At 45.8% G+C, this 23,879-nt stretch overlaps 3 protein-coding genes across 4 annotated transcripts in view; all 3 read left to right on the top strand.

The window, feature by feature from the left end:
* ZBTB1 (zinc finger and BTB domain containing 1) overlaps positions 1 to 23,879 on the top strand; it is a 76,582-nt gene that overhangs the window by 29,736 nt on the left and 22,967 nt on the right. The window contains exon 3 of one of the 2 annotated variants that reach the window (XM_050711356.1): positions 13,722 to 13,769. The exons of the other annotated variant lie outside the window; for it this stretch is intronic. Within the exon in view, the coding sequence (XP_050567313.1) occupies positions 13,722 to 13,728 (7 nt within the window). The 3' untranslated portion in view covers positions 13,729 to 13,769. Of the gene's footprint in view, positions 1 to 13,721; positions 13,770 to 23,879 lie in introns of those variants that run through there. 2 annotated transcript variants of the gene reach the window in all.
* Positions 481 to 3,106, top strand: HSPA2 (heat shock protein family A (Hsp70) member 2). The gene has a single exon (XM_035551496.1). It carries the CDS (start codon positions 811 to 813, stop codon positions 2,713 to 2,715), a length of 1,905 nt encoding a protein of 634 aa, XP_035407389.1. The 5' UTR covers positions 481 to 810; the 3' UTR covers positions 2,716 to 3,106.
* On the top strand, positions 14,166 to 17,944 carry PPP1R36 (protein phosphatase 1 regulatory subunit 36). The gene is made up of 5 exons (XM_050711360.1): positions 14,166 to 15,248; positions 15,944 to 16,065; positions 16,185 to 16,254; positions 17,170 to 17,268; positions 17,918 to 17,944. Exons 1-5 carry the CDS (start codon positions 15,136 to 15,138, stop codon positions 17,922 to 17,924), a joined length of 411 nt encoding a protein of 136 aa, XP_050567317.1. The 5' UTR covers positions 14,166 to 15,135; the 3' UTR covers positions 17,925 to 17,944.

Raw genomic sequence — 23,879 nt, 5'->3', positions numbered from 1 at the left:
GCTGACGAGACGGGGGCGGGCTGGCAGGAGGGCGGCGTGAGAGGGACGAGGAGGGGGGGGAAAAACTGCCGCCTTGCGACCAAATAAGGGTAAATTCGCCACCAGCCGGCCGCTGGGAGGTGACACGCAGCGTTCGACGGAACTTTCAGGAATTACAAACACTGCGAGGCGAGCCGCTGCCCCCCCGCCCCCCCTCCCCTGGCGCCCCTCAGGGGCTCGGGGTGAGGTGGGGGGGGGGGGCGCCTGCCCAGCCCCCTGGCAGCGCGGCGCGAGTTGCGTAGCGACCACGCCCCGCCCCCGCTCGCCCCGCCCCCTCGCCCTCCTGCCCGCTTCCTATTGGATAGCGCTGACGTCGATCCCCGGCCCTCGCGTCTAATGTCCACTGGAACTTTCTAGCAGAGTTTCGGGGCGGGGGGGGCGGGGCGAGCGGGGAGCGCGCGCTGTGATTGGCCCGCGGCCGCGGCGCACGCTGGCAAGCGAGACGGATCGAGAAACAACAGGAAGAAGGCCGGCCGCCGCCGCGCGGCGGGGAGGGGCGGGTCTGGCGGGGGGGGCGGCGCGCTTCTGATTGGCTAGGAGGCAGGGGGCGGGCGCTCCTCGTGGAGGCGCGGCGGCGATTGGTCGCTCGCTGCAGGCGGGCGTCTGGATTGGTCCGGGGGGTTCTGGCAGGTTCCAGAAGGAGGCTGAGCGGGCTATAAAAGGGGCGCGGACGGCGCGGCAACGGCAGAACGCACCGCGGAAGGCAGCGGGATCGGGTGGCGGGGACGTGACCGGGAGCGAACGAGCAGCTGATTGCAGAAAGCCGCCGTCATGTCTGGCAAAGGGCCGGCGATCGGCATCGACCTGGGCACCACGTACTCATGCGTGGGCGTCTTCCAGCATGGCAAAGTGGAGATCATCGCCAACGACCAGGGCAACCGCACCACGCCCAGCTATGTTGCCTTCACCGATACTGAGCGGCTCATCGGCGATGCTGCCAAGAACCAGGTGGCGATGAACCCCACCAACACCATCTTTGATGCCAAGCGCCTCATCGGCCGCAAGTATGATGACCCCACGGTGCAGTCAGACATGAAGCACTGGCCCTTCCGTGTGGTGAACGAGGGTGGCAAGCCCAAGGTGCAGGTGGAGTACAAGGGTGAGATGAAGACCTTCTTCCCCGAGGAGATCAGCTCCATGGTGCTTACCAAGATGAAGGAGATCGCTGAGGCCTATCTGGGGCGCAAGGTGCAGAACGCTGTCATCACAGTGCCTGCTTACTTCAATGACTCCCAGCGCCAGGCCACCAAAGATGCTGGCACCATCACCGGCCTGAATGTGATGCGTATTATCAACGAGCCCACAGCAGCTGCAATAGCCTATGGCTTGGACAAGAAAGGTACTCGGGCTGGCGAGAAGAACGTGCTCATCTTTGACTTGGGAGGGGGCACTTTTGATGTTTCCATCCTTACCATTGAGGATGGCATCTTTGAGGTGAAGTCCACAGCTGGGGACACCCACCTGGGGGGGGAGGACTTTGACAACCGCATGGTGAACCATTTTGTGGAAGAATTCAAGCGTAAGCACAAGCGTGACATTGCTGGCAATAAGCGCGCGGTGAGGCGGCTGCGTACGGCTTGTGAGAGAGCAAAGCGCACTCTCAGCTCTTCCACGCAAGCTAGCATTGAGATCGACTCCCTGTACGAGGGCATTGACTTCTACACTTCCATTACTCGTGCCCGCTTTGAGGAGCTCAATGCTGACCTCTTCCGTGGCACTCTGGAGCCAGTAGAAAAGGCCCTGCGTGATGCCAAGCTAGACAAGGGCCAGATCCAGGAGATCGTGCTGGTTGGAGGCTCCACCCGTATCCCCAAGATCCAAAAACTACTACAGGACTTCTTCAATGGCAAAGAGCTCAACAAGAGCATCAATCCTGATGAAGCTGTTGCTTACGGTGCTGCCGTGCAAGCGGCTATTCTCATGGGAGACAAGTCCGAGAATGTGCAGGATCTGCTCCTGCTGGATGTCACCCCCCTGTCCCTGGGCATCGAGACAGCTGGTGGAGTGATGACCGCCCTCATCAAGCGTAACACCACCATTCCCACCAAACAAACTCAGACCTTCACCACCTACTCAGACAACCAGAGCAGTGTCCTGGTCCAGGTGTACGAGGGTGAGAGGGCCATGACCAAGGACAACAACTTGCTGGGCAAGTTTGATCTAACAGGCATCCCCCCAGCGCCCCGTGGAGTCCCCCAGATCGAGGTTACTTTCGACATAGATGCCAATGGTATCCTGAACGTCAGTGCGGTGGACAAGAGCACGGGTAAGGAGAACAAGATAACCATCACCAATGACAAGGGTCGCCTTAGCAAGGATGATATTGACCGTATGGTGCAAGAAGCAGAGAAATACAAAGCAGAGGATGAAGCCAACAGAGATCGGGTGGGAGCCAAGAACTCGCTCGAGTCCTACACTTACAACATGAAGCAGACGGTGGAGGATGATAAATTGAAGGGAAAGATCAGTGACCAGGACAAGCAGAAAGTGCTCGACAAGTGTCGGGAGGTGATCTCTTGGCTCGATCGCAACCAGATGGCTGAGAAAGAAGAGTACGAGCACAAGCAGAAAGAGCTGGAGAAACTCTGCAACCCGATCGTCACAAAATTGTACCAGGGAGCTGGAGGAGCTGGGGCAGGTGGCTCTGGTGGCCCAACCATCGAAGAAGTAGATTAAAAGGACTGAGTATAGACTGGTTTATGGACAGTCACTCCATTCTTTGCTTTATATTTTTCTAACGTTTAAGAAAAACGTCATTGCCAATAACAGAGTTTATTCTGTTGGGTGTGTATAAAGGCAGATCTATCAGCTTGGTTTTGATAAAAGGGAAGGCACGTCCTGCTTTATAAGGTTAGTAATAGAGAAGTTTTGTTAATTCAGATACAGCTACTTGTATTCTGGATGTTTGTCTCTGTTTAAGTGTCTCTTCTAAAGTAACCACGCAACTGTTGCAGTTGACAAGTTTCAAGTTATGCATGGGGAAAAAAAAATCTTTACGGAAGATGAGAAATGCCAAACTTGGCTTCTGGAAATTTTGGTAATAAATAAAATGTATTTAAAGCATAAATCTTTAGCTTCCTTCATTTTGTGGGTGGGGGGTGGTGGGGTGGGTAGATGCCCCCAACCTCCTGAGCGGGGCTGGGGTGGTGACAGGGAGCCCCAAGCAGCCCTGGGGGTGCCTTTCCTGACAGGCACGGAGCTGCAGTGGAGTCCAAGCTACGGAGCTCCTGCGCTGGCTCGCCCTGTCCCTGGGGGGCTGAGCTTCTTGCTTCAGGCTGGCATGGGGGGATTGGGCTGGACTCCCTCCAGCTGTGGAGTGTGGGGCATATGGCCCCTTGTTGTGCAAGTGCCCCCCGAGTGGAGCAGCATGGAAATGAGCACAATTAGACAGTTCTGCTTCAGGGGCAGCTGGGCTTGGCAATGCAGTGTGTGGCCAGCTATATAAACTGCTGAGTTATTCTTGGGTTGCTTGCATGCAAGCTGAGCTCTTTTTTTTTTTTGTATTGAAAGTGTTTTTCCCTTTTTAAGTTGATCGAAAGTAAGGCTGCCAAGGATCCTGAGTGCGGTAAATGCTGAATAATGAGTCAGGATGCCAAAGCTGATAGAATAGGCAAATTCTGTAGCAGTTAAACTTGCCCAGCTCTTCTCCAAACAGTCTCTGGAGCTCTTGATTTGTTTCAGAAAGCAAAACAGCAGTGTTTGGAGTCAGAGGAGCCGAGGGCTAATTAGTTGTAGTGGAAGAGCCTGATGACATACACATTTCAGGCTGCCTTGTCCTTTAAGGGAAAAAACAGCTCGGCAGCGGGCAGTTGCAGGAAATCAGCAGGCTTGCTCTTGTTTGGGTGAGCGGGGAAGGCACTGCGCTTTCTGCAGCTCCAGCAGCTTTCCGGGCTCAAATCCCATGAGCTTGCAGGTGATAGAGAAAACACCTCTGTGGGACGTTTTGTTATAAGAGAGGGCAGGCTAAAATAAACTTGCGTAGTGTTTAATACCAGCGGAGGTGTAAAAGGCTGGTTTACGAGGCGGATTTCTCTCGGCTGGCTTGCTAAACGCAGGCTGCTAGTTCGTGTGCACTATCGCGTGGCTACAGAGAGGGGTTACAGTCGCTACTGGAATGCGAGGCTTGTAAAAAGCTTGTTTGATCAGCTGTTGGCTTGAATTACTCAAAACCACTTAAAGTTTATTGAACGGTTCATATGTAAATGGCAGTACAATCACAGTAGGACTTGAAAAGTCAATTACTGCAACTTAAGCACCTGCTGACTACTTAAGCAAAATCTCGGAAGGCTGTAATCAGGCTGGGTGTTTTTGATGTTTAGGTACACAGCATTTTCCTGGCAATCAACCCCTGGATTTCCAGACTGTAGCAAATACAGGACCCCAGGAACGTAAAAGACACCATGGCTTTTTGATTAGTTTTTCCCAGGAGCTAATAGAGAAATACACTTATGAATAACAATAGGTCATTGGTAAGAGAAAAGTTGTTGCTGCAAACTGTAATACTTCATCAGATGTGTGCTTCCTAATCCAGCACCCACTGCTATGGGGCGCCGATAAGGGTCAGGTAGCACCCGTGGTCGCTGTAAATTAAGGTTAACTATTTTTTCTGTTGACTGACTTGTAGTCGTCCTTGCCACGTAGTTTCCTTTGCTCTCCAGTTCTTGGTGTGCGTTCTTCAGTGTCGCTTCCCAGTTATTAAATACAATTTCTTGTTTTTCCCAAGCGTCTATTTAAATGTATTGCAGAGCTAATTTGGCTAAATGCAGGCAGCAGGTTGTTTGTCACCTGTCCTTTCGCTCACCTCGGTCACTGCTGCTCTGTGCTGGTGGCTGCATTTCGGTGGAGGGGCAGGCAGGAGTAACAGGGACCACGGGAGCAAGGCACCTCTCCAGACGCTGGGAGTTAAAGCACCCAAGCGGCCGAGGACGTGCACAGGCTAACACTGGAGTAATTTTTTTTTGTTTGTTTGTTTGTTTTCTGAAAAAGGGATACTTTTTAGCCTGGACAGATTGTGGGGCACATTTTAAGGATGAGGAACTTATGCTTGCTTGCACAACTGGAAAGATTGGAAGTCTCAAGGCACAAAGTAACCTTTCAAATATGTAAACAGCTCCCCAAAATGCAAGAGGCAGAAAACTTGAAGAGCTCAGGGCTGGATTCGTCGCCCTTGGTCTACTTGGTTTATAAAACAAAGAAGAATTTTGAGTTGGTTTTCAGTGTATTGAACTTACTGCAGAGAGAAACTTTTCCTGCTGAAGTTAGTGGTGACTCCCCACTGACTTCAGTGTGTATAATTTTTCCACCTGGTTTCTTAAAGAAAAAAAGTAGGTGTCAGAGGGGGAAAATGCTTCTCGTTGTTCGCAAATAGGAGTATTTGATCTGTACAGGTAGTTCTGTGGAGTAGTTGTGCATTTGAAATGAGTTTGCCAAAGCCAGGAAAATAATCTGGTCTAAAATCTGCAGTTTCATTGCCTCCACACTCAGCGTGCCTCATCCTCGGTACTGTCCTGACTCGCAGGGAAAGCCGCCTCCTTTTGGCAAAATTATTGCTTTGCCTTTCCGAATTTTGCTTATTCTTAAATAGGGCTGTGCAAAAGACCGAGCCCATGGGAAGGTTATAAAGTGGCTATAACTTAGTAGCACTTGTGCAACTACAGTGTTAACTTCTGATGGCTCCTTGTATTTGCTGATCAAGTTTATATGAATGGCGTTATTTTATATAGAGGAACACCCGTAACCTTAATACTGGAGAATTTAATCACCCAAATTAAAATCCCTAAGCGCTTTAGCACTTCACTGGCCACGCAGCCAGGTGTGTAGCAATGTGAAGCAATCCCTCCCGAGTGCCATGCAGGGAATCCTGCAATGCCCCACCCTCACTCTGCAGAGGAATGGGAAGAGCCAAAAGAGCCAAAGTAAAACCAAAAAAAAAAAAAAAAACTAAACTAACGTGCCATGAAAGAGAGCTGTGAGGGAGCTGAGGACACCGGGGATGCCTGAGACAACCCGTTTGGGAGCAGGGAAGCTGGGACGTGCTGGGGCTGGCTGCGTCTCATGTGACTCAGCCCCATGCCCCGCCGCCTCTGTAGCATCTGTTTGAAGTTCTAAAGCACAGAGGGCTTAGCAGACAGGCTGCAGCCCTGCTCATCCCTTGTGATAGCATCTTAAAGACCAGAGTGAATATACCCCAGCAGCCTGCCTTTTATCTCGCAGGAGACACAGCGTAGAGCCCCGCAGGCTGGGCAGCTTTGCTCTTGGGAGCTGCCTGTCATTTGTTTGAGAGGTTCTCCTTGAAGGTCTGGGGCACCGTGGGGCACAGCCGAGGGGTGACAGCTCTGAAGATGTGACGTTGCAGGACTGCGCTGCAAATCTCATCTTCCACGTTGCCAGCCGCTCCCCCAGGTACATAGGAGGGACAGGAAGAGAAGGCAAATGTTCTCAGGGAATTCACATCTTCAGTCTTGGCATTTTTCTGCATGTATATGCACGGTATGACGTTAAAAAGCCTGCACTTACTCTCAGCCTGCGTACTTAGCATTAAAGTGCCTTTTTTTTTTTTTTTCAGTCTTGCCAAAGCATTGCAACGTAGTAGCATTTCAAGCTCTAATGATTTAAAAGGTATTTCAAATTTCTCCTTCTTTACCCAACCCTGCGCCTGGCATGAGGTTCTCCTGCTTTGTCCCTTTGGAAAGTACACAGTGGTGTAATCTCTGCCTCCATTAGGAAGCTGGCACCTTGGTAGATGGGAATCCTGTGATATTAAACCAGCAAAGCACGTGGATGCTCTTACAGCAGCAAAATTATGCTCTGTAGTTGTTCATCACAGGAAAGTTACCACCCCTCCCTACCCCACAGCAAAACGAGTTATGCTAGTAAGGCTTCTCCAGCACACCTATGTGGGTCAGGTATCACATCTCTCCACCACTCTCATCCACATATTTATGCAGGCAGCAGCCTATAGCGTAGACCTGCCTCTCGAGTAGATTTTGCTTGTAGCAGTGTGGTGATTATATAGTTGGGCAGGCCAGCATTTCCAGATGCAGCAACATACTTCACTTCCACATATGAAGCAGCAGTATTTAAAACCCCTGATCCGCCCTTGCATGACCCATTTGTCTTTACTCTCTCCTGCATCATCAGTAGGGTGGAGACATAGAAAAGCTGGTTCCTCTGGTCATCCCAATAACAGCACCATTTTAGAGAGGGGAACCAGGACATTTTTGAAGTCTTTTTTTTTTTTTTTGAAAGGAAAATCAAAAATAGTATAGGAAATTTTTGTTCCTTTTCCATTGCTGAAGATACTCTCTCCCACTGTTCAGGAACTACTTTTTGTGCGTTGGCCTGTATAGAAGGTGCCAGGTCACAGTTGTGTCCTGGACAAAAAGGCATGAACTCATTTATGCTCGTGCTAAGGCAGCAGTTAGCAGCACCACAGCTGTACCTTATCTGTTGGAACAGGCTAAAATGCCACTGCTCTGTTTTGAATAGCAATAAGAACACTTCCAGAAGTGCTAATACTCTGTACCTCTGTATCTCAGGCAAAAATCTATTTAAAAAAAAAAAAAAAAAAGCACATGGGTTTACTGGTCCTGGTTGCTTTGTTTTTCACTGGCTAGCATCATGAAATATTCGTTAAATATCAGTCCCTGTAAGAGCTCTTGCAAGTCTGAGCTGACAGTTTAGCAATCATATGTCATAGCTGAAAGTAGCATTTCTTTTTGCTAGGCTGTATCCAAAAATGTAAACATATTTCTTTCAAAACCATGTTTAGTTCTCATTTGGCAGACTCCTTGTTTTCCTACAGATCTCATTCACAACATGTTTGCAAGTGTACTAAGACAGCCTGGTTAAAGACAACCGATGCTAGCGAGTCCTTAGTCCTGTCCCCAGCTCTACATGTGGAAGAGAAGTAAACTAAAAATTCTAAATGAAATAAAAATTCTTAGTAATAAACTAAAAACTAAAAATAATGTGCTCTATAATAATCATTTCAAGGCTCACAGTATTGAATAGAGAAGATCTTGTCTGTAGTTAGACTGTATTCAATTTTCACTATATTTTCCTCCTTGCATAGCAGTGAGATGGTTATTATACTCTGGAGAAGAAATAGAAAGTGGGCTATTGACAGTTTTGTTAAGCTCCGTAGATTTCTGAGCACCTCAGAATACTGAATCTAAATCAAATTTATGAAAATACCTGTTGGATATGAGGCACATTTAAATACTTCTTCCTTTCTGTAAGAGGTGTATTCATAACAAAAGGTTGATTGTTAGGAGCACAAGGCAAATGTCTAGCTGCATGAAAATAGCTGACAAGTGCTAATGTTCAATAATCTCATCTGATAAAACCACGCGGAGGGAGTAATTGCAGGAGGATTTCATTACAAGAATGTGCAGCTGGTTTTTCTGGCTTCCCAAGTGCAGGCTCTATTCCCATACGCCGTGCTAGGCAGTCATTGTGGTCTGATTTCCCTCAGAACTTCATCCTGGCTTTGACAGCTAGTTCTTACTCTGACCATCAGCAGGGTTGTGTCTGTGGATGTGGTTGCTGCCAAACACGGCAAGCAGCTGGGCCACAGGGCTGGGAACCTGGGGCAGGGCTGGCAGTGGTGTAGCAGGATGTTAGGGGGACACAGCATCTCACCAGGAGCTGCGGGATAGCCCTTTAACCACCTTTTGCTTTGGTTGTCTGAATTACGGAACTAAAGGCTGCAGTGTTGATAGAGAGGGGCACTGCAAATTGCTGAAAACAAGGAATAGGAGCTTCAATTTTGCACAAATATGACGTGAAAAAGCACACCAGTGCTAACAGTGTTATGCCTGGGGACATTATTCCATTCATATAGCATGATCATCTTTTTAATGAGCAGGCAAAAGTAGTTGGCAGGTAAATGGCATAGTCATGGAATAAGTATTACCTTCTGTGAAATTGAATTCTATGCTTTTGTGTCTAATGCAAACAGCCTTGCACACACACAGAGTCTAATATTCCCAGGGAAACCAGGGCTGACATTTACCTGCCCCTGGGAAGAGAGGAGGAAATTAATATGGTGGCTATGGAGGGCAGAGACTTGACACAGCGAGAAGAAAAAAAAAGAGGCAGAAAAGAGGTGAATGACTCTGAATGGCTGGTGAGTCAGTGATACTTTTCTTGAGTTTATGCATGTGTTTATTTTCTGGGTGTGATATCTGAATTAAACATTAGATATACCTAAGGAATGGTTACATATGCGTACTGTTGAGTGTTTGCAGCTACTGAGACGCGCATGGACACAAACACCACAAGAAACAACATTAAAAGAAGGGCTATTAAGGCTGCAAAGTCAGTTGCTCAGAAAGCATGAAGTGCTGGAATTATGACCATCTGAGCAATCCTATTTCTTGCTTTCTTTCTGCTTATGTATCATAACCCAGTTTTTAATTACATGGTAACATATTTATTTATGTTTTTCTATAGAGCACCTCAGTCAGTGCGCAGGACAGGCAGCATAGGCTCTGTAAGAAAGTAATATTTCCCAGTTCAATGCACACCTTTTTTACCATATGTTGGCCAGCCCCACCTCTGAAGGAGTGTCCTGTGAAGCTCATCGCCATCACATGAGTACTTCATGACAGTTTTCACCCCTGAGATGTGACACGGGATAAAATAAAGCTATAAAAGCAGAACACCTTTTTCCTATTATGGGCTCTTCCACTGGAAATGCCAAGGCACTCAGCTCAGTACATTTTTTGTAGGTTTAAGTACAGTTCCCATTGGCTTTGGTCACAGCTGTGGATACTCAGTCCTGCCAAGGCCCTTTGCTCAGAAAGAAAAGAGCATGCAAATAATGGTCATTAGCTTTAAATGCGGGTTGAAGTGATTTGCCTGGAATTTTGTGACTGAAGCCCATATGGAAATCAGTTTCCCACATAGCCTTCAACTGCTTCAACCATTACACCTTAATTTCACTTCTTGTAATCTTCTGGCTCACTCACTTTATAGCTTCCAACTTTTGCAACAGCCGAAGCAGGGATCCAGCAGACACTAATCTCCTTTGCAACACGATGCCAGGCTTTTAATTTTTTTTTTAGACTGATATCCATTTGGGCCATCAGCATGGGTGGGATGTTTGGTGCTCAGCTCTGCATTAAGTAGCTGCAGTGAACTCATCTCCTCCAGTGAGCACTCAATTAAGTAGAGTGCTGTGTCTGAATATGCTAAGTCTCCTGTCCAGGGAACGCCATCAGTCTCGGGGTCCCCCCAGCACTGTTGTCTGTTCTAGCCTCATAGCTTGTCCAGAGCCAGTTCTGTCCCACTGCCCACAAATCCCTTCTGGATGTCTTCATCTCCCCTACCTCACCTGTCTGCCTCTCCAATTCCCAAGCTTTCCTTGCCTGCCTAGCCAGCTCTTTCTTTAGCTGTCAGCCCCAGACTTCCCATTCAGAGTTGTGCTCCCTGTAGGTAGTTCTCAGTTTTAGTTTATTCCTGTATTTCCTCTGGGCTTTTTGTGCCAATTTGCTCCCAACCCTGGTAAAGCAGTAGTCCTGTCTCCTGAGTACTTGTCCTTTACTTTTGGTGGTTCTTTTGTCAGGACTTGTACTGGACCAGAGGTGGGCCGATGGTCCCCTGAGGCAGATGACAGCCCCACTCTATCAAGCAGTCTGTTGATGAGCCATTAATTCCATACCTCCCACTGTCCCCTGATGAGAGCCTATTTCTGCAGTGCTGTCTGGCTGCCGTGAGTGAGATCTGAGGTCGCTCTCAAACCTGCTTCTCTCATCCTCTTAAATATGTAACTTGGCTGCCAAGTCGTGGATATGTACTTGGCAGCCTGCAATAGCAACTGGAAACACAACATACACAATATGATTGTCAAAAAAAAAAAAATGGGGTGGGGGGGTGACTGCAGAGAACAGAGTCAGCTGAATTTTCAGGATGATTTGAGATTCTTGCTTAGCTATTCATGGACTAATTTTGTTAGCATGGATAAGCCTTTAAAGAGTACCTACAGGAGAAAAGATGCAGTGTCTGGACAGCTGTGGCAATGGGGGGCAGCTAGGGACAGGAAGCAGATTGTTTCATGGAAATTCTCTTCCCCCACATTGTATTGTCCCTGTGCTGTTCCATGTGCTCACGAACATCTTAGTGCTGCTTTCAGGAGTATTTTCCATAGCTAGAAACTATCACAAAAAAGAATGTGGCCACCTGTAAGAGCTGAAAGCATAGGAAATGTTATTTCTGTCTTACAGAGCTGTCTAAAAGTCTTAGGTCAGGTATTTTCATTGCTTCCAAGTACATACTTAGTGTAGCTGTACCGGGAAAATTTTCATAGACTGTGACTGGTTTTCACTTCATAGCTGATCTGATCTACTGAGAGCTGTGCTCCTGCCCCTTTACCTTTATCTGCATCTCCTCTGGCCCTCTCTGACTGCACTGAACCAAAGAAAACTTCTCGTTTATTTTTGCTGGATTACTTTTTTGACAGTTTAAGGAGCCGCCTTGCTGTGGGGTCTGAGAAGGTATAGAATAAACACAAAGATAAATGACGGGGAAAGTTAGATGGGAGCAAGAATGCCTCTCCCATCAACAACGAGCTTTTAGGATGGCTTAGCTGTAACACAAAACCTCACCCTTCTTGGGGACACAAAACCTCACCCTTCTTGAGGACTTGCCTTCTACCAGCAGGAAGTACTTTTGTTGATATAACTCATACCAATTTTGGGTGCTAGCTAAGCGGTACCAGTTATACACAATACTTTTCCACTGTGAATATCTAGTATGAGAGATTTTCTGCTTGCCCAGCAGTGCTTCAAAGAATCCCAAAGATCAAAAACCCTCCCTCAAAACCATGACCTTAAGCGTCCTGCCTTACCGTATGGGAATTATTTGCAGGGGGAACTCACAAATCTGGAGCTGCCTGCTTGCACAGGGACTTGAGACATGTCACTGGAGACTTGCGACTTAGCAGATACACTTTTATATCTTGTAAAGGCCCAAGCTAAAGGATGTGTAACGCTCCAGGTGTTGTACAGACATCCATGCCCACAACGGGGGAGAATGGGTGCCATCCTGTGCCAGTGATCAGGAGCACCTCTGCAGCTCGCTGCCTTCAAAGGACACTGTAGGCCCAAACGAGCAGCCACTGAGGTGGCACTGCACAGGAAACACTACATTTCTCTGTTTTGACTGAAAAGTTACCCAGGGAAGATGCTTGGTGAGAAGGAGCTGAGCATGTGGACCTTGAGTCCCCATGCACGGAGCAGGCCGGAGGGCACTTTGTGTGCTGGGATCTGCAGCTCCCAGGGGACGGCCGGGTGTTACCGGGACGCTGCTGTAAACAGAGCCAGCCTGAGCGCCCCGGCCACATCCCAGGCAAGCGCCATGGTCTCGGTGAGTGTCCCCACCTCACCCAGCTCCACATTGTTCCTGCTGCCCGCTTCTGCCTCTGCAGCAGGTCCTGGGGACAGCTGGAAACCCCATGAGATGGCCGGAGAGGGAGCAGGGTGGGCAGGGCAGCCCTTCAGCCATCATGTCAGTGAGAACTGAGCTGTATTTGTAAGACATGGGGGTGGTATTTCCTCCTGCCTGTCCTGCTGTGGTAGGCGCTGCTCTGCTGTGCTACCACATTTTCTGTTTTTCGTTCATAGTTCATAACCCCTTGTGTCTAATGTAAAGGTGTTGCGTTTGTGTGGGCCTTTTCTTCTGTGAGTTGTAAACCAGTATTCGAAAGCTGGAACTGAAGACTAAAACTGACAAGTTTAAATAACCACTCTTTGTCAAAGGATTAGGGCCACGGTTTCCTAATATTCATCTCTGTGGTCTAACCATTGCTTGGGCTGCTGGCTGCTGACATAAAATTATTTTGTCGTTCTACTACCAAATGAGATTGAGCAAGAAGCTGAGACTTGCATTGCTGTCTGTCTGAATGACACCAGGCAAAAGTTCACAGAAAGCCTGCTTTCACCTGATTTAAGTTTTAGGCAGAAGGATTTCAGCAATAAGATGGATTTTACTTTAAAGGTGACCTGCAAAAACCAGTTAAGAGTTTGCAAGTCTCTTTTGTTAATTAAGAAAGGGGCTAATTAATCTCTATTTATTTTTTAGGGGATTTTTGGTTTTGTATAGATTTTTTTGAATGTATGGATACTGTAAAATCCTGTTATTGGTGGTTTTGTTCAGTGTCTCCTGCCGGGTCTATCTGGTGTTGACTTAAAGTTCTCAGGACATCAGTAAAGTGCATAACTCATGTATTCATTTATTTATTTTTAAACAAAGATTTCCTTTCTCCTGGTGCTTAGTCACCATAATTACATAAATGTTATCAAAACCAAATAAAAGTGATGTGTTGTGTAATGCATGGCTCCATTTGATTTCTCAGTCTTTATTAATTCACTAGCAACCAAAGAACTGATGTTCCTTAGCAAACTTTCAAGTATTTATTATTATTATTATTTTTATTAATTAATAACCTGAAAGACATAAAAAGGATAGATCTTTTGTGTGTGTATGTGTATGTGTGTGTGTGTGTTTTATCTTATTTATAAGATAAAATTTATAAGTGTTTATCTTATTTATAAAGCAGTTTTAAGAAAGATACGTAATGGGCAATATGCACAATGCTCGTGTTCTAAATATTTTGTTGAGCCGGGCTGAGAACAAGAGCATTGTGTTTCTGACGTAACCTGCATGCTGTTTTCTTGCAGACAATAAAGCTAACTTCAGGTGTGTGGTACTGGAAAGATGATACTAATACACTTGAATTTGCAAGGTAAAAGAATTCTGTTTGGTTTCAGATTGTGCAGGTTTAAGGCCTTGATTCAGCTGTTCCAAGTAAGGCAAAATCAGTCTAACATCGCTTTGGCTGAAAATCAACTCCATGACAAATATGTATTTGTATATATATATATGTATTTATCGAGACTGGAGCTCTTAAATGTTACTCTGTGGCATTTATCCCATCATGGTAATGGAGAAAAACAGAAATATGTATTTGTTCTGTACTGCTTTCAAGATGAATTCACTTCAGAGGGACTGCTAAAAGTGTGTGGCAAGTCCTGCCCTGTGCCAGAAAGCCATGCAGTGCAGCAGCAGTGCTGAAAGTGAGGGCTAAATGCCATCCCTGGCATCTACAGGTGGAGGTCCACTAAGTCCTCAGACTGAAGCTGTCTGCATTATGTTTGGCCCCGCATGGCAGTGAGCACTGTAGGACTGCAAACCTTTTGGGAAACCACAGCTCTGCAAGGGAGAAAGCTCATGTACCTGCAGTTTGAATTTGTGTGGCAGCTGTGGATTCAGACTTCATCTGGCCTGAAAAATTTCCATACATTTAACCACTGGGGAGAAACAATATCCTCTGCTGCCCTCTTCCCAGATGCAGGGCAGGCAGTGCACAGTGCAGCGCAGCGTGGTGCAGCTGGGTCAGTCGCCCGCTCCCTGCTGCTGCCTCCCTGCCCTGCTGTCATTTTCCAAGCCTTCGTCATGGCAGAGCTGGGCTGCTCACCTCTTCCCTGACCACACGGCTGTTGTGGGTGCCTTTCATGGTCTGAGTCTCAGCAAAATCAGCCAGCTTCTCTCATGGGCTTGGGGATGCTGCTGACTCTGCCCAGTGCTCTCCGGGACAGGAATGAGTTTCCCAGCCACATCTGCTGCCTCTGACCTTGGTGAACCCAAAGACAACCTTTGGGACTCAGCAGTTTGCATTTAAAATCTCTTTTCTGAGATAAAACCCTCTTCCGTCTCCCTACAAGAAGAGAAAGAAGTAGTTGAGCTGAAGGTCAGGAGTGTATGTATATACATTAAGCTACTGTGAATACATTTAGGCTGGAAACTAGAAGAAAGTCCCTATTCATTGGCGTTGTCAGGACAAGAGCAGGAGGGTGAAGCCACTTGAAACATGGGTGACTTGAAGGGTTTACATGATGCAGTGCGTATGATGGCAGGAGACAGAGCAGGAGGAACTTTTCTTACTTTTTCCTTCTCTGTTCTTGAAAGCAATGTCTCATGCGGACCTCAGCACGACCCAGATGTTTTCTTAGTGTCAGTTAGAGGATGAAATATATATTCCTTGTGTATCATGGCATGTTGACCTTTTTGCACTGCTGCTAAAAATGTAAATTCATGCCACTGCATGCTCACACTCTCTATTTCAGCTCCAGTCCAACATCTCAGGAAAACCTTAAGGAAGGAAAAAATACTTGCTTTCGGGAAATATGTGTCAAGACATTAAAGAGGTATGTCAAGCCGACTGACTTAGCTCAAGAAGGAACAAGATTATTTGGGTGGGAATATTTTCATCCATTGTCTGAGGATCATGTCTGAACAAAACACGTGAAACAGGGAGCCACCTGTCATTTCAATAGGGCGGATGAGTGGTCTGAACACAAAAACAGGGCCAGACATGCCTGGTGTTGAATGCTAGCTCAGGCACTAGCCTGCTGTGAGTTTGGTAAAGTCATTCTGCATCTTTGTTGCTGTTTCCAGATCACTCAGAAAGAGGTAATAATTCTCATCTGCTCTGAAGAGTATTGTGAGGTAATTAATTCATCTTTGTAAGGTACTTCAAAGATTAAAGTATTATTATTATTATTAATTTTATAAATTCACAACACGGTGTAGCTGACTTTCATCCATTACTTAAAACCTCTTTGATCTAAATAATATAGTCGCAATTTATTATATTAGCAACTAAAAGGGCAACTTCAGAAGCAAGCTTGGAGGTGAAATGTCCTATTTCTCCTAACATTCCCAGCCTGTTTTGTGGTTATAATAGCTGAAAGTTAGTTCAGGCTATCTGCCAAACACATTTCACTGCTTGGCCCTTTGAAATTGTGTGCAATGAGGAAAGTGCATACCAGGTAGATAATGTGACTGTTCTGTGACTGGAATTAATAGTGTCCTTAAATGCTATGTATTGGTCAACTACTAGCATCTTCCAAGATGAATGCAGCGCAACGCTCCCTGAAAAAAGGCTGGCTGACAAAGAGGAAAAAATCCATAAGCTGTCAAAGTGGGTACAACATGAATATGTGACGTTGGATGATGTCAAATGTGAGTAAATGTTGGTATTTTGTATCAGCAAGGCATTGCCCACAGAAATCAGAAAACTATTTCTACTAGCAGCTAGCAATTTTTTGGAGGATATACTATTTTCTCCTCTGTGTTTTCAGATGTTGCTTTACTTTTGAAAGAAGAAGAAAAAAAGTCAGAGCGCATGCTACCTTTTGCAGCAGTTATGGGGTATGTTATGTACAATTTGTTTCAAGAATTATGTGTGTGTGTCGGGTAGTGGAGGGGCTATGGTGTATGAGAAGTAGAGTATGAAATATCAGAGGCTTAGAAGAGGGGTTTAGTGTGAAGTAACACCAAATGCATTTTAACCTTGGCATTCAGAGAAATAATCCCATTGCTTGTTTGGAAGCCTTCCACTCTGTTAGCTAAAGAAAGCCAAGAACTTGGGCCTAAATGTCCAAAGGTTGTTATTCATCTTACCCTAAGATAAATTCCACAGTTTGCCAGAGCATCCGCAACACTGCATGCACTGTGAGTCCCTAACACGACTGGGCATCTGGGCTACGTTCTTGTGCAGCTGCGGTTCCACTCAGAGCTGCAGAGCTCATTAATTGCTGCCGCTGCTTATCAGTGGTACTTCTCTACATGCTAAAAGCAAGGAGGCTGCCGGCAGAGCATCATGTCTCGAGGCGTATCCCTGAGATTGCCAGGGCCATACACTGGCTACATTGCCTTTGATTTAGAAATGTATCTGTAGACTTTGTTGGACCTTAGTCATACTGTCCTTTGACAAGAGGAGAGGTGTCCCAGTTGTCCCAGTTTTCCTGTCTTCCTCTGAATGCAAGTGCTGCTTTTTCAGCATGTTCAGTGCAGAAAATGTGCTTGCAGAAAGTAAGTCTGATAATACCCAGTTCAATCCACTGTTCAGCATGTTTCTTGGACACTGCTAGTATTTCTCTAAAAGCCTCCAAAGTCCCATTGTGGAGTGGAATGTTTACTGTGAATGGGTCTTAACCACACAGCTGATATTTGATATAATGCAGGCCCTTGTAGCAGAGACTTTGTTCTTTGTTGTAATGGTCTGGTGGTGTCTATATCTGCAGACCTACAGACTTCCCAGTGACATTTCTACCTTTCATTTAGGAATAAGAAACTAGATGAGTTCCTCATGGCCCTGCTTTTCTACTTATCTTTTTACCTTGAAAAAATTGCCCTGGAAAAGGAAACCACATCCTTGATCTCGTGAGTACAAGACATTAGGGTTGTAAGTACCCAGAGCTTGCCCGACTTTAAGTGTGTAAATACCCAGGCTTTGCCCTGGGTATTTATCTCCTCAGGATAATACTGCAGTCTGAATAAATCATTACTACTACCCAAATGTTAAATCTGTGTGGGTGCCCTGGATCGAATAACCATCCCCTGTTTCCATTTCCCAATAACAGCATTAGCATCCCGTCATTTCTGCTTGCAATACAGAGCACCTCCGAATCACAGCTGAGTGTGCTGGGCGTTTAGTTGTGCTGTGGGTCACATTGCTCCAAGATTCCATTTCTAAATACTTTGCAAGGCAGGTTCAGATGACTCTTCAGTGCTAGAAACATGTTACAGCATGAGAAATATATGCTAGGAAAACAGTTTCCAAGCAAGGGTGTGTGACCACACTTGCTACCTTGCAAAGTGGAAGTGGGGATGCCAGAGGAACAGTTTAGGAGCTGTTGTGTTAGAGAGTTTTATGCCTTGGGAGAAAGTGTTACTGAGTTACAAACCATGATTATAAGAAACCTTAATGATTTGCTGGACTCTTTAATAGTCTCTGAGAATTGATTGACCATTTTATTAAAACACCTGATAATTACTTACTTCACAATTCATGAAGCCTTGATATACACAGGGGCTGATTTATCTGGATTGAAGAAAAGACTGCTGGAGGATTGCTGGCCTTAAGGAACTGATTTGTTCTACATCTATAGATTGACAGGTTCTCATTGTGCAAGGAATATTTCATAAATAAAGAAAACCATCAACATAATTTGGAACACAAAGGTTCTAGATCCAGTTGAAGTGATCTGGGCTGAAATTTGCAGAATGATCCCCTTGTTCTTGGCTGGTGAAGGACAAGGAGGACTCTGCACTGGCCATGGCATCTCAGCATGGTTCATATCATCAGCTGGTGTGGCAAGTACAGAAACAGACTGAAACAAAGAAGAGTTTGGACCTATTGCCATACAGATTTATGTTTCCTGGGTCAAGAGGGCTCTGATTAGTAGCTACCAACTATAAACACTGGTTAAACTCTGCCAGAAGAGACATTTTGCTGTGTTATGGCATGCAGTGCTCCCAGAGTGACTGCTGCCTTTTGGTGGGAAACATATACCATCTCTGAGCTTCCCAAAGAAAAATTCTGTAACACTGTTTTATTTAGATTCATTGCCTCCCCTGAAGGGAAGTGGCTTGCTTGCCAGGAATTAGCTGCATGCAGTGTAACTTCAGAGAAGCTTAAAGAAGAGACATTTACCATGCAGAAGGAGGAAGTCAGGATGTTGATCTACCAAAGTATAAATATGAGGAAGGAAAATAAAATGACAAAAGGCAATTTTAGATCTTACTTAATGTTAAAATTTACCCTTAATTGTTCTTGCAACTTAGCTGACTTGGAGGAATGAGAAGATATTAATCGTGGTGTGAAGAGCTTTCTGGTATTGCATCTTCATTCCCTGTTCATGACCCCCTTGTTTCTGTCTAATTCTGAAATTGGTATATGTTATATTTCAAATCAAATGTAGTAGCAAGGACTGTTTTTTTCTTTCTGTGGACTAAAGTTCTGGAATAGTCTTCTACTAGAAAATTATGGGGGCAGGGGAGAAAACTACTTTTTTTCTGAAGGTGGAGCTCTGTGAGCTTGTGAAAAGGATTTTTTAACCACATAATAAAATCATAATGACAGAAAATTACACTTGTGATAAGAATCCTTGGGTATGTGATATGTTGACGTATTTGAGAGGATGTGAAAGAAGATTGCATAGCCATTTGTTTTCCTGTACTTATCCCACTTAAATCCCATGCTCAGGGCTGTTGCTAGTTGTTTCTTCAGGAAGCAAACTCCCTCCCTTTCCTCCTAGATGTAATTTAATTTCAGAGGCTTTTTCGCTTTCCTGTGTAGTACTGGCTATGTGCCACAGGTAGAGACAGACTGCAGGCAAGACATGCTGGTACCATTTCATGTGTCTGGTTAGTGACACCTATAATTTGCTCAGAGTTAAGCTGACAGACAGATTGCTTGGCGACTGGGCTTGGTGACCTGCCTAGTCCTTTAGCAGCCTGATGTTCCTGTATGGTGGACACATCCAACGACTGTGCAGTCCTTGAGCTGCTCTTCTTGCAGACCCTGTGTGCTAATGTAGTAATGCAGAAACAACATTCATTCCTGGTCCTAGTTGGTGTTTTTGGAGTTCCTGCCATTTGGGCTGCCTGTGAGAGATGCCCAACTCATCTGTTGTGACTGCTTTGTTCACAGGGCTTGATGGGCTGAATAGCTCAACTGTCTTGAACCTAGGCAGTGTAGAAGTACTTATGTGCACAGAGCCTCAAGAAAACATCTAAGACCACCTTTGCTTATGAAGTCATTGCTTCTGTGCATTAAACTTTCTTATGTCAGAAGGAGTTCCTATAAGAGAAAGTTCCTATAAGAGTTCCTTATAATTCATAAGCATGAATCTGGACATCTTTGGCTTCTTGTGACCTTATCTTCCCTTGATGCTATTCTGATTCTGGGTAAATCCAAGACTTGGGTTTTCCTGGCTTGCTCTAGATTCAGGAAGATCTTGTACACAACCTCTAAAGCAACAAACCAGTTTTCCAAAGCAGTGGGCATAAAGCATTGCCCCACTGGAGACAGCCTGGGAGTATTCACCTCTGAAATATGTGACTCTAAGAACAAAAATTAAGCAGTAGTGAATGAGACATGAATGGAACATGGGCTATTATTTCTGTTCTGCATTTTCTTCCCCCCTTAGTTTCTATATGTTTCTGATTCCAACCCTTTCATGTCTTTTGAGGAAAATTTGCTGAATTTTATTAGCAATTATCCTTGAGAAGCCCAGAGTAATTGTCCTAATTATTAAAGGTGGGTCATGCAGGAAGCTTTAGAGCTGGAGGCCATCAGGGATGGGACAGATAAAAACAACTCTCCCGAGCGTGAAAGGAGGCTGGTAACTTTTAGGCCTGTAGCGCTCCCAGGCCCTGGGAGACAGTCGGGTGGATTACAGGGGAAGCAGAGGAAATAGAAAGCTCTTTGGTTTGGCATTTCCTTAGCGTTTGATCTGAAGTGGTTTAAAATACAGGCTTGTGGTGTCAGCCGTTCCTGTTTAGAGGCCATCCCAAAAGTGCTTCGTGTGCCTTTTTGAAGAGAAGTAAGTGCTGTCTCCGAACGAGCCAGACCCACTGCTTCAGGCTGCCCAATGACAGAGTCTGTGCCTGGAGAGATCTAAATGCACCTCCAGGGCTTTCATGTAGGCTGCAGAAAGGGTTCATAAGCTATGTAGGATCAAAGACGGCAACCTGAGAGGCTGTGGGCACAGAGCTTACAAGTTCTGTAGGGCAAGGGAGACTGTCTGGGCCCAAGCCCCAGGCCTGGTGGCCCCACCAGCACTGCAGAGCTGTGCTGGAAGCTTCTGAACTCAGCCCTGCTGCAGAGGGGTCCCCCGATGGTGGTGCCATGGGGTGTGCTGGTTTACGTGCCTGAAAACCATGCATCCACTCTCTAAAATCTCTCTTTTTTTTTTTTTTTTAACAGGACTATGATTTTTCTGGAGAATAAAGAAATGGACGATGTGTTGGCGAAGTTAGCAGTGGCCAGGATTCACCTTGCCAAAGTTTACAGTAACTTTATCCTCGGAAGAGGCATGGCACAGCAGAGCCACTCACCTAGTGGAAAGTAAGCTAAGGAAAGCTCTTCCTTCTGGGGACCCTTGCCATGTCAGGGGCCACAGCAGCCCAAGTCCAAGGCCCCTTTTGGGTGACACAAGTGAAAGCCCGAGGTAACATGTCTCATGAGTCAAACAGTCACACGGACAAAGGGACCACAAGACAGAGAAGTGTCCCCATCTCCCAGCTGCTCTAGCTGGTAACTGGCTCCAGAAGTGTTTCTGGTGAGCTGTTGCCAACTGGCTTGGCCACAGCAAGTTGCAGCAGAGTTCTGAATACCAGCCTGGGAAGCTCTAGCCGTGGCATGCGGAAGGCTTGCTAGATACACACATCAGGAAACTTTGATGGGTTCAGTGTGAAATCCAGCAGTGCAAAAAGCAATGCCGGCTATGGATCTCACCTGTGCCATTTTGACTTACTAAACCTTGGAGGCAAATGGTTATGTGCCTGCTGTTTGCCATTGATCCCTGCATAAATTTCCTCCTATGCCAGGTCTGAAATAGAATAAGACTAATAGCAAGTGTAGGAGACCTTGCTTCTGAAGGGCAACAAGTGAAGGGACTATAGACAAAAAAAGTTTGTGCTTAGGGACTGTGGGCATTGGAAATGTAGGACCCTACCTCTGAGCAGGGAAGATGGTGCATGGCTTTTTCAGAGTGGTGGAGACCAGTAGTTCTTTAGATGCCACAGATCCAGCTAAGGACCAAGAGGAACAGAAAGCTGTAGTGGAAATTTAAAAAGAAACTGAAGAAGGTACAAATGAATGGGAGGGTGTTTTAAAAGGCAGAGAAACTAGGGGAATGATGAGGCTTGGAGACAAGTATGCATGTTTCCTTTTTTTGGGCAGTAACCAGTCACTAGGATTTTCTCAGAGCAGTTTCAGGCACATTTTTTCAAAGTCCATTGGTGCGAAACTCTGCTGCTAGTTCTCCAGAGGAGTCACAATCCTTCTCCTGTCTTCCTGCAACACAGCTCCTAGCGGCCTCGCTCCTCTCTGGGGCTGGAGGAACCTGGGTTTCCTCCTAACCAAGAGGAGAAGGTAACCTATGAAACAGTGGAGGCAAAGGGGAGCTGGAGACCACTGTCCCCACAGGGCTTTCATTTTGGTGTGCTCCCATGCCACAGGGCACTGGACCCTGAAAATTAACTGCACATTCTCTCAGCATCCTGGCATGCTGGTATTTCAGGTGGCAGATCTGGGAGCAGCGTTGTGTGCCACATGCCTGCTTCCAGATTTCTGCTAAGGCATCCAGCTAACCTTCTTGCTGGTTGGACAGGGAGGGTTGTGACAGCATTTCATTGTTTCTGTTGGGTGGCCCTAATGTCAGCACTTATGAGACTCACTTTGAGGAACGTACTGCAAAAAGCAACTTGAATCCAAGGACTGGATGCAGCTGGATAAAGCAGCCTGTGCTGCATACAGAGCTAGTTAGCTCTGCTGCCTCTCCACTCGCTCGCATTGTCTGGTGGATGGGAATGTGCAGGATTGTGGCAAGGAAGAGGTCTAGTGGCAAAAAGAATAGCAGCTTGGGAGTGAGAGCAGAGAGCTGAAACAGGAAACTGTGTTCTTTAATATTTCCATCACAGTGGGGGTTAGAGGCTGGCAGTGGGTTGGGACGCTGGTGTCTAGGCTGTAAAAACACAAAGGCTAGAAAAGGGCTGTGTCCTAAAGCATTCATGAGGTAAGGTGCTGTATGAAGAGAGACCTGACTGGGTTACTCATAGCAGGGTGGTGGTAGCTGACTACAGCTGACTTCAGAGTTAGGCTAATGCTGAGCATGTTACAATGTATGGCACTTCCCATGGCATACGGCAATTACATAAATATAATCTCTTCCAGGCTGACTCAGTTTAGCCTTAAATGTTATCTGGAGCCTCCCAGACCATTATATGAACTGCCAAATATGAGAGCTAAGGGACAGAACTGATTAACACTCTTAATTGTAAAAGATGATTAGGAATTTTTTAAGCATACATTCTTTTGGGTGGAAAAGGTCCTTTGTCAAAATGGAAACTGGGGCTAGGAGTACCTTTGATGATTATTTATTTATTTATTTATTTATTTTACCTGGAAAATGTTTAGATTAAAAAGATGAGAAATTATTGATAATGTAAAACTCACTCCCAGTTTTACTATATTTTCTTATAACCCAGCTATGTTTTCATGCTGGTATTGAAGCTTTTGCTTTTCCTTGTAATTCACCATAGCAACATTTTAATTAAATCTTATACTATATTGAGAAACTGATCTTCCAAATGACCCTTCCAGATCTTCCAAATGTCTATGTGTTCATATAAAATCATTGATTTTTCATGTGAAGACTTTCTCCAAAAGTCTCCCAACTTAAAAAGGAAGGCTTAGATGGAGAACGTCTTCATCTTAACAATTTACATGATTTGTAAAATGCAGCATTAAAATCCTATCTTGATACCATCCCAGACTGGAATTTGAGAGAGTTCCCCCAGACCTGTTATTTGTGTATGTTAGCATTAGTCCTTTTGTGCCTCCAACGCTGAGGAAGGAATAGGTGTGTCTGGCTTTCTCCTTTTAAGTTGATGGAGGTTGTGCAACCTTTTTGTGGTGCCAGTTTCCTTATGGGTATTTGTCATAATGGGAAAAATACAGAGTGTTCCCAAAGCTGCAAGCATCGATGGCACAAATAGTTGAGTCGGCCCTTACTGATCCTTGATGCTAGCTTGATCCATGAGCAATTAGAGTCACAGCCATGGTCAAAGGAGCTGTTAAAATGGCACAAGAAACATTGCCCTAGGTGCCCCTACATAGAACAATAGTTTCTGTAGATGTCTGAAGCCATGATCTTACATCCAAACCCCATGCCTACAGCACCGTCTGCCCTTTGCGCTGTCCTCCTCTTCCACGCATGAATTCATCCTGTCACCCTGACAGCTCTAAGAAGTCACTGTTATAT

This window comes from Cygnus atratus, chromosome 5, assembly GCF_013377495.2.
Source record: "Cygnus atratus isolate AKBS03 ecotype Queensland, Australia chromosome 5, CAtr_DNAZoo_HiC_assembly, whole genome shotgun sequence".
In the NCBI taxonomy this organism is placed as follows: domain Eukaryota; kingdom Metazoa; phylum Chordata; class Aves; order Anseriformes; family Anatidae; genus Cygnus; species Cygnus atratus.
The sequence above is the reverse complement of the archived record's forward strand: the minus strand, read 5'-3'. Positions and strand labels throughout refer to the sequence as shown.

Bases quoted from the DNA above. Each gene is read 5' to 3' on its own strand.
- PPP1R36 (XM_050711360.1), top strand. From the start codon at position 15,136: ATGCCACTGCATGCTCACACTCTCTATTTCAGCTCCAGTCCAACATCT. The intron at 16,066-16,184 runs GTGAGTAAATGT...CTGTGTTTTCAG, and splicing joins GACGTTGGATGATGTCAAAT to ATGTTGCTTTACTTTTGAAA. The intron at 16,255-17,169 runs GTATGTTATGTA...CCTTTCATTTAG, and splicing joins CCTTTTGCAGCAGTTATGGG to GAATAAGAAACTAGATGAGT.
- HSPA2 (XM_035551496.1), top strand. From the start codon at position 811: ATGTCTGGCAAAGGGCCGGCGATCGGCATCGACCTGGGCACCACGTAC.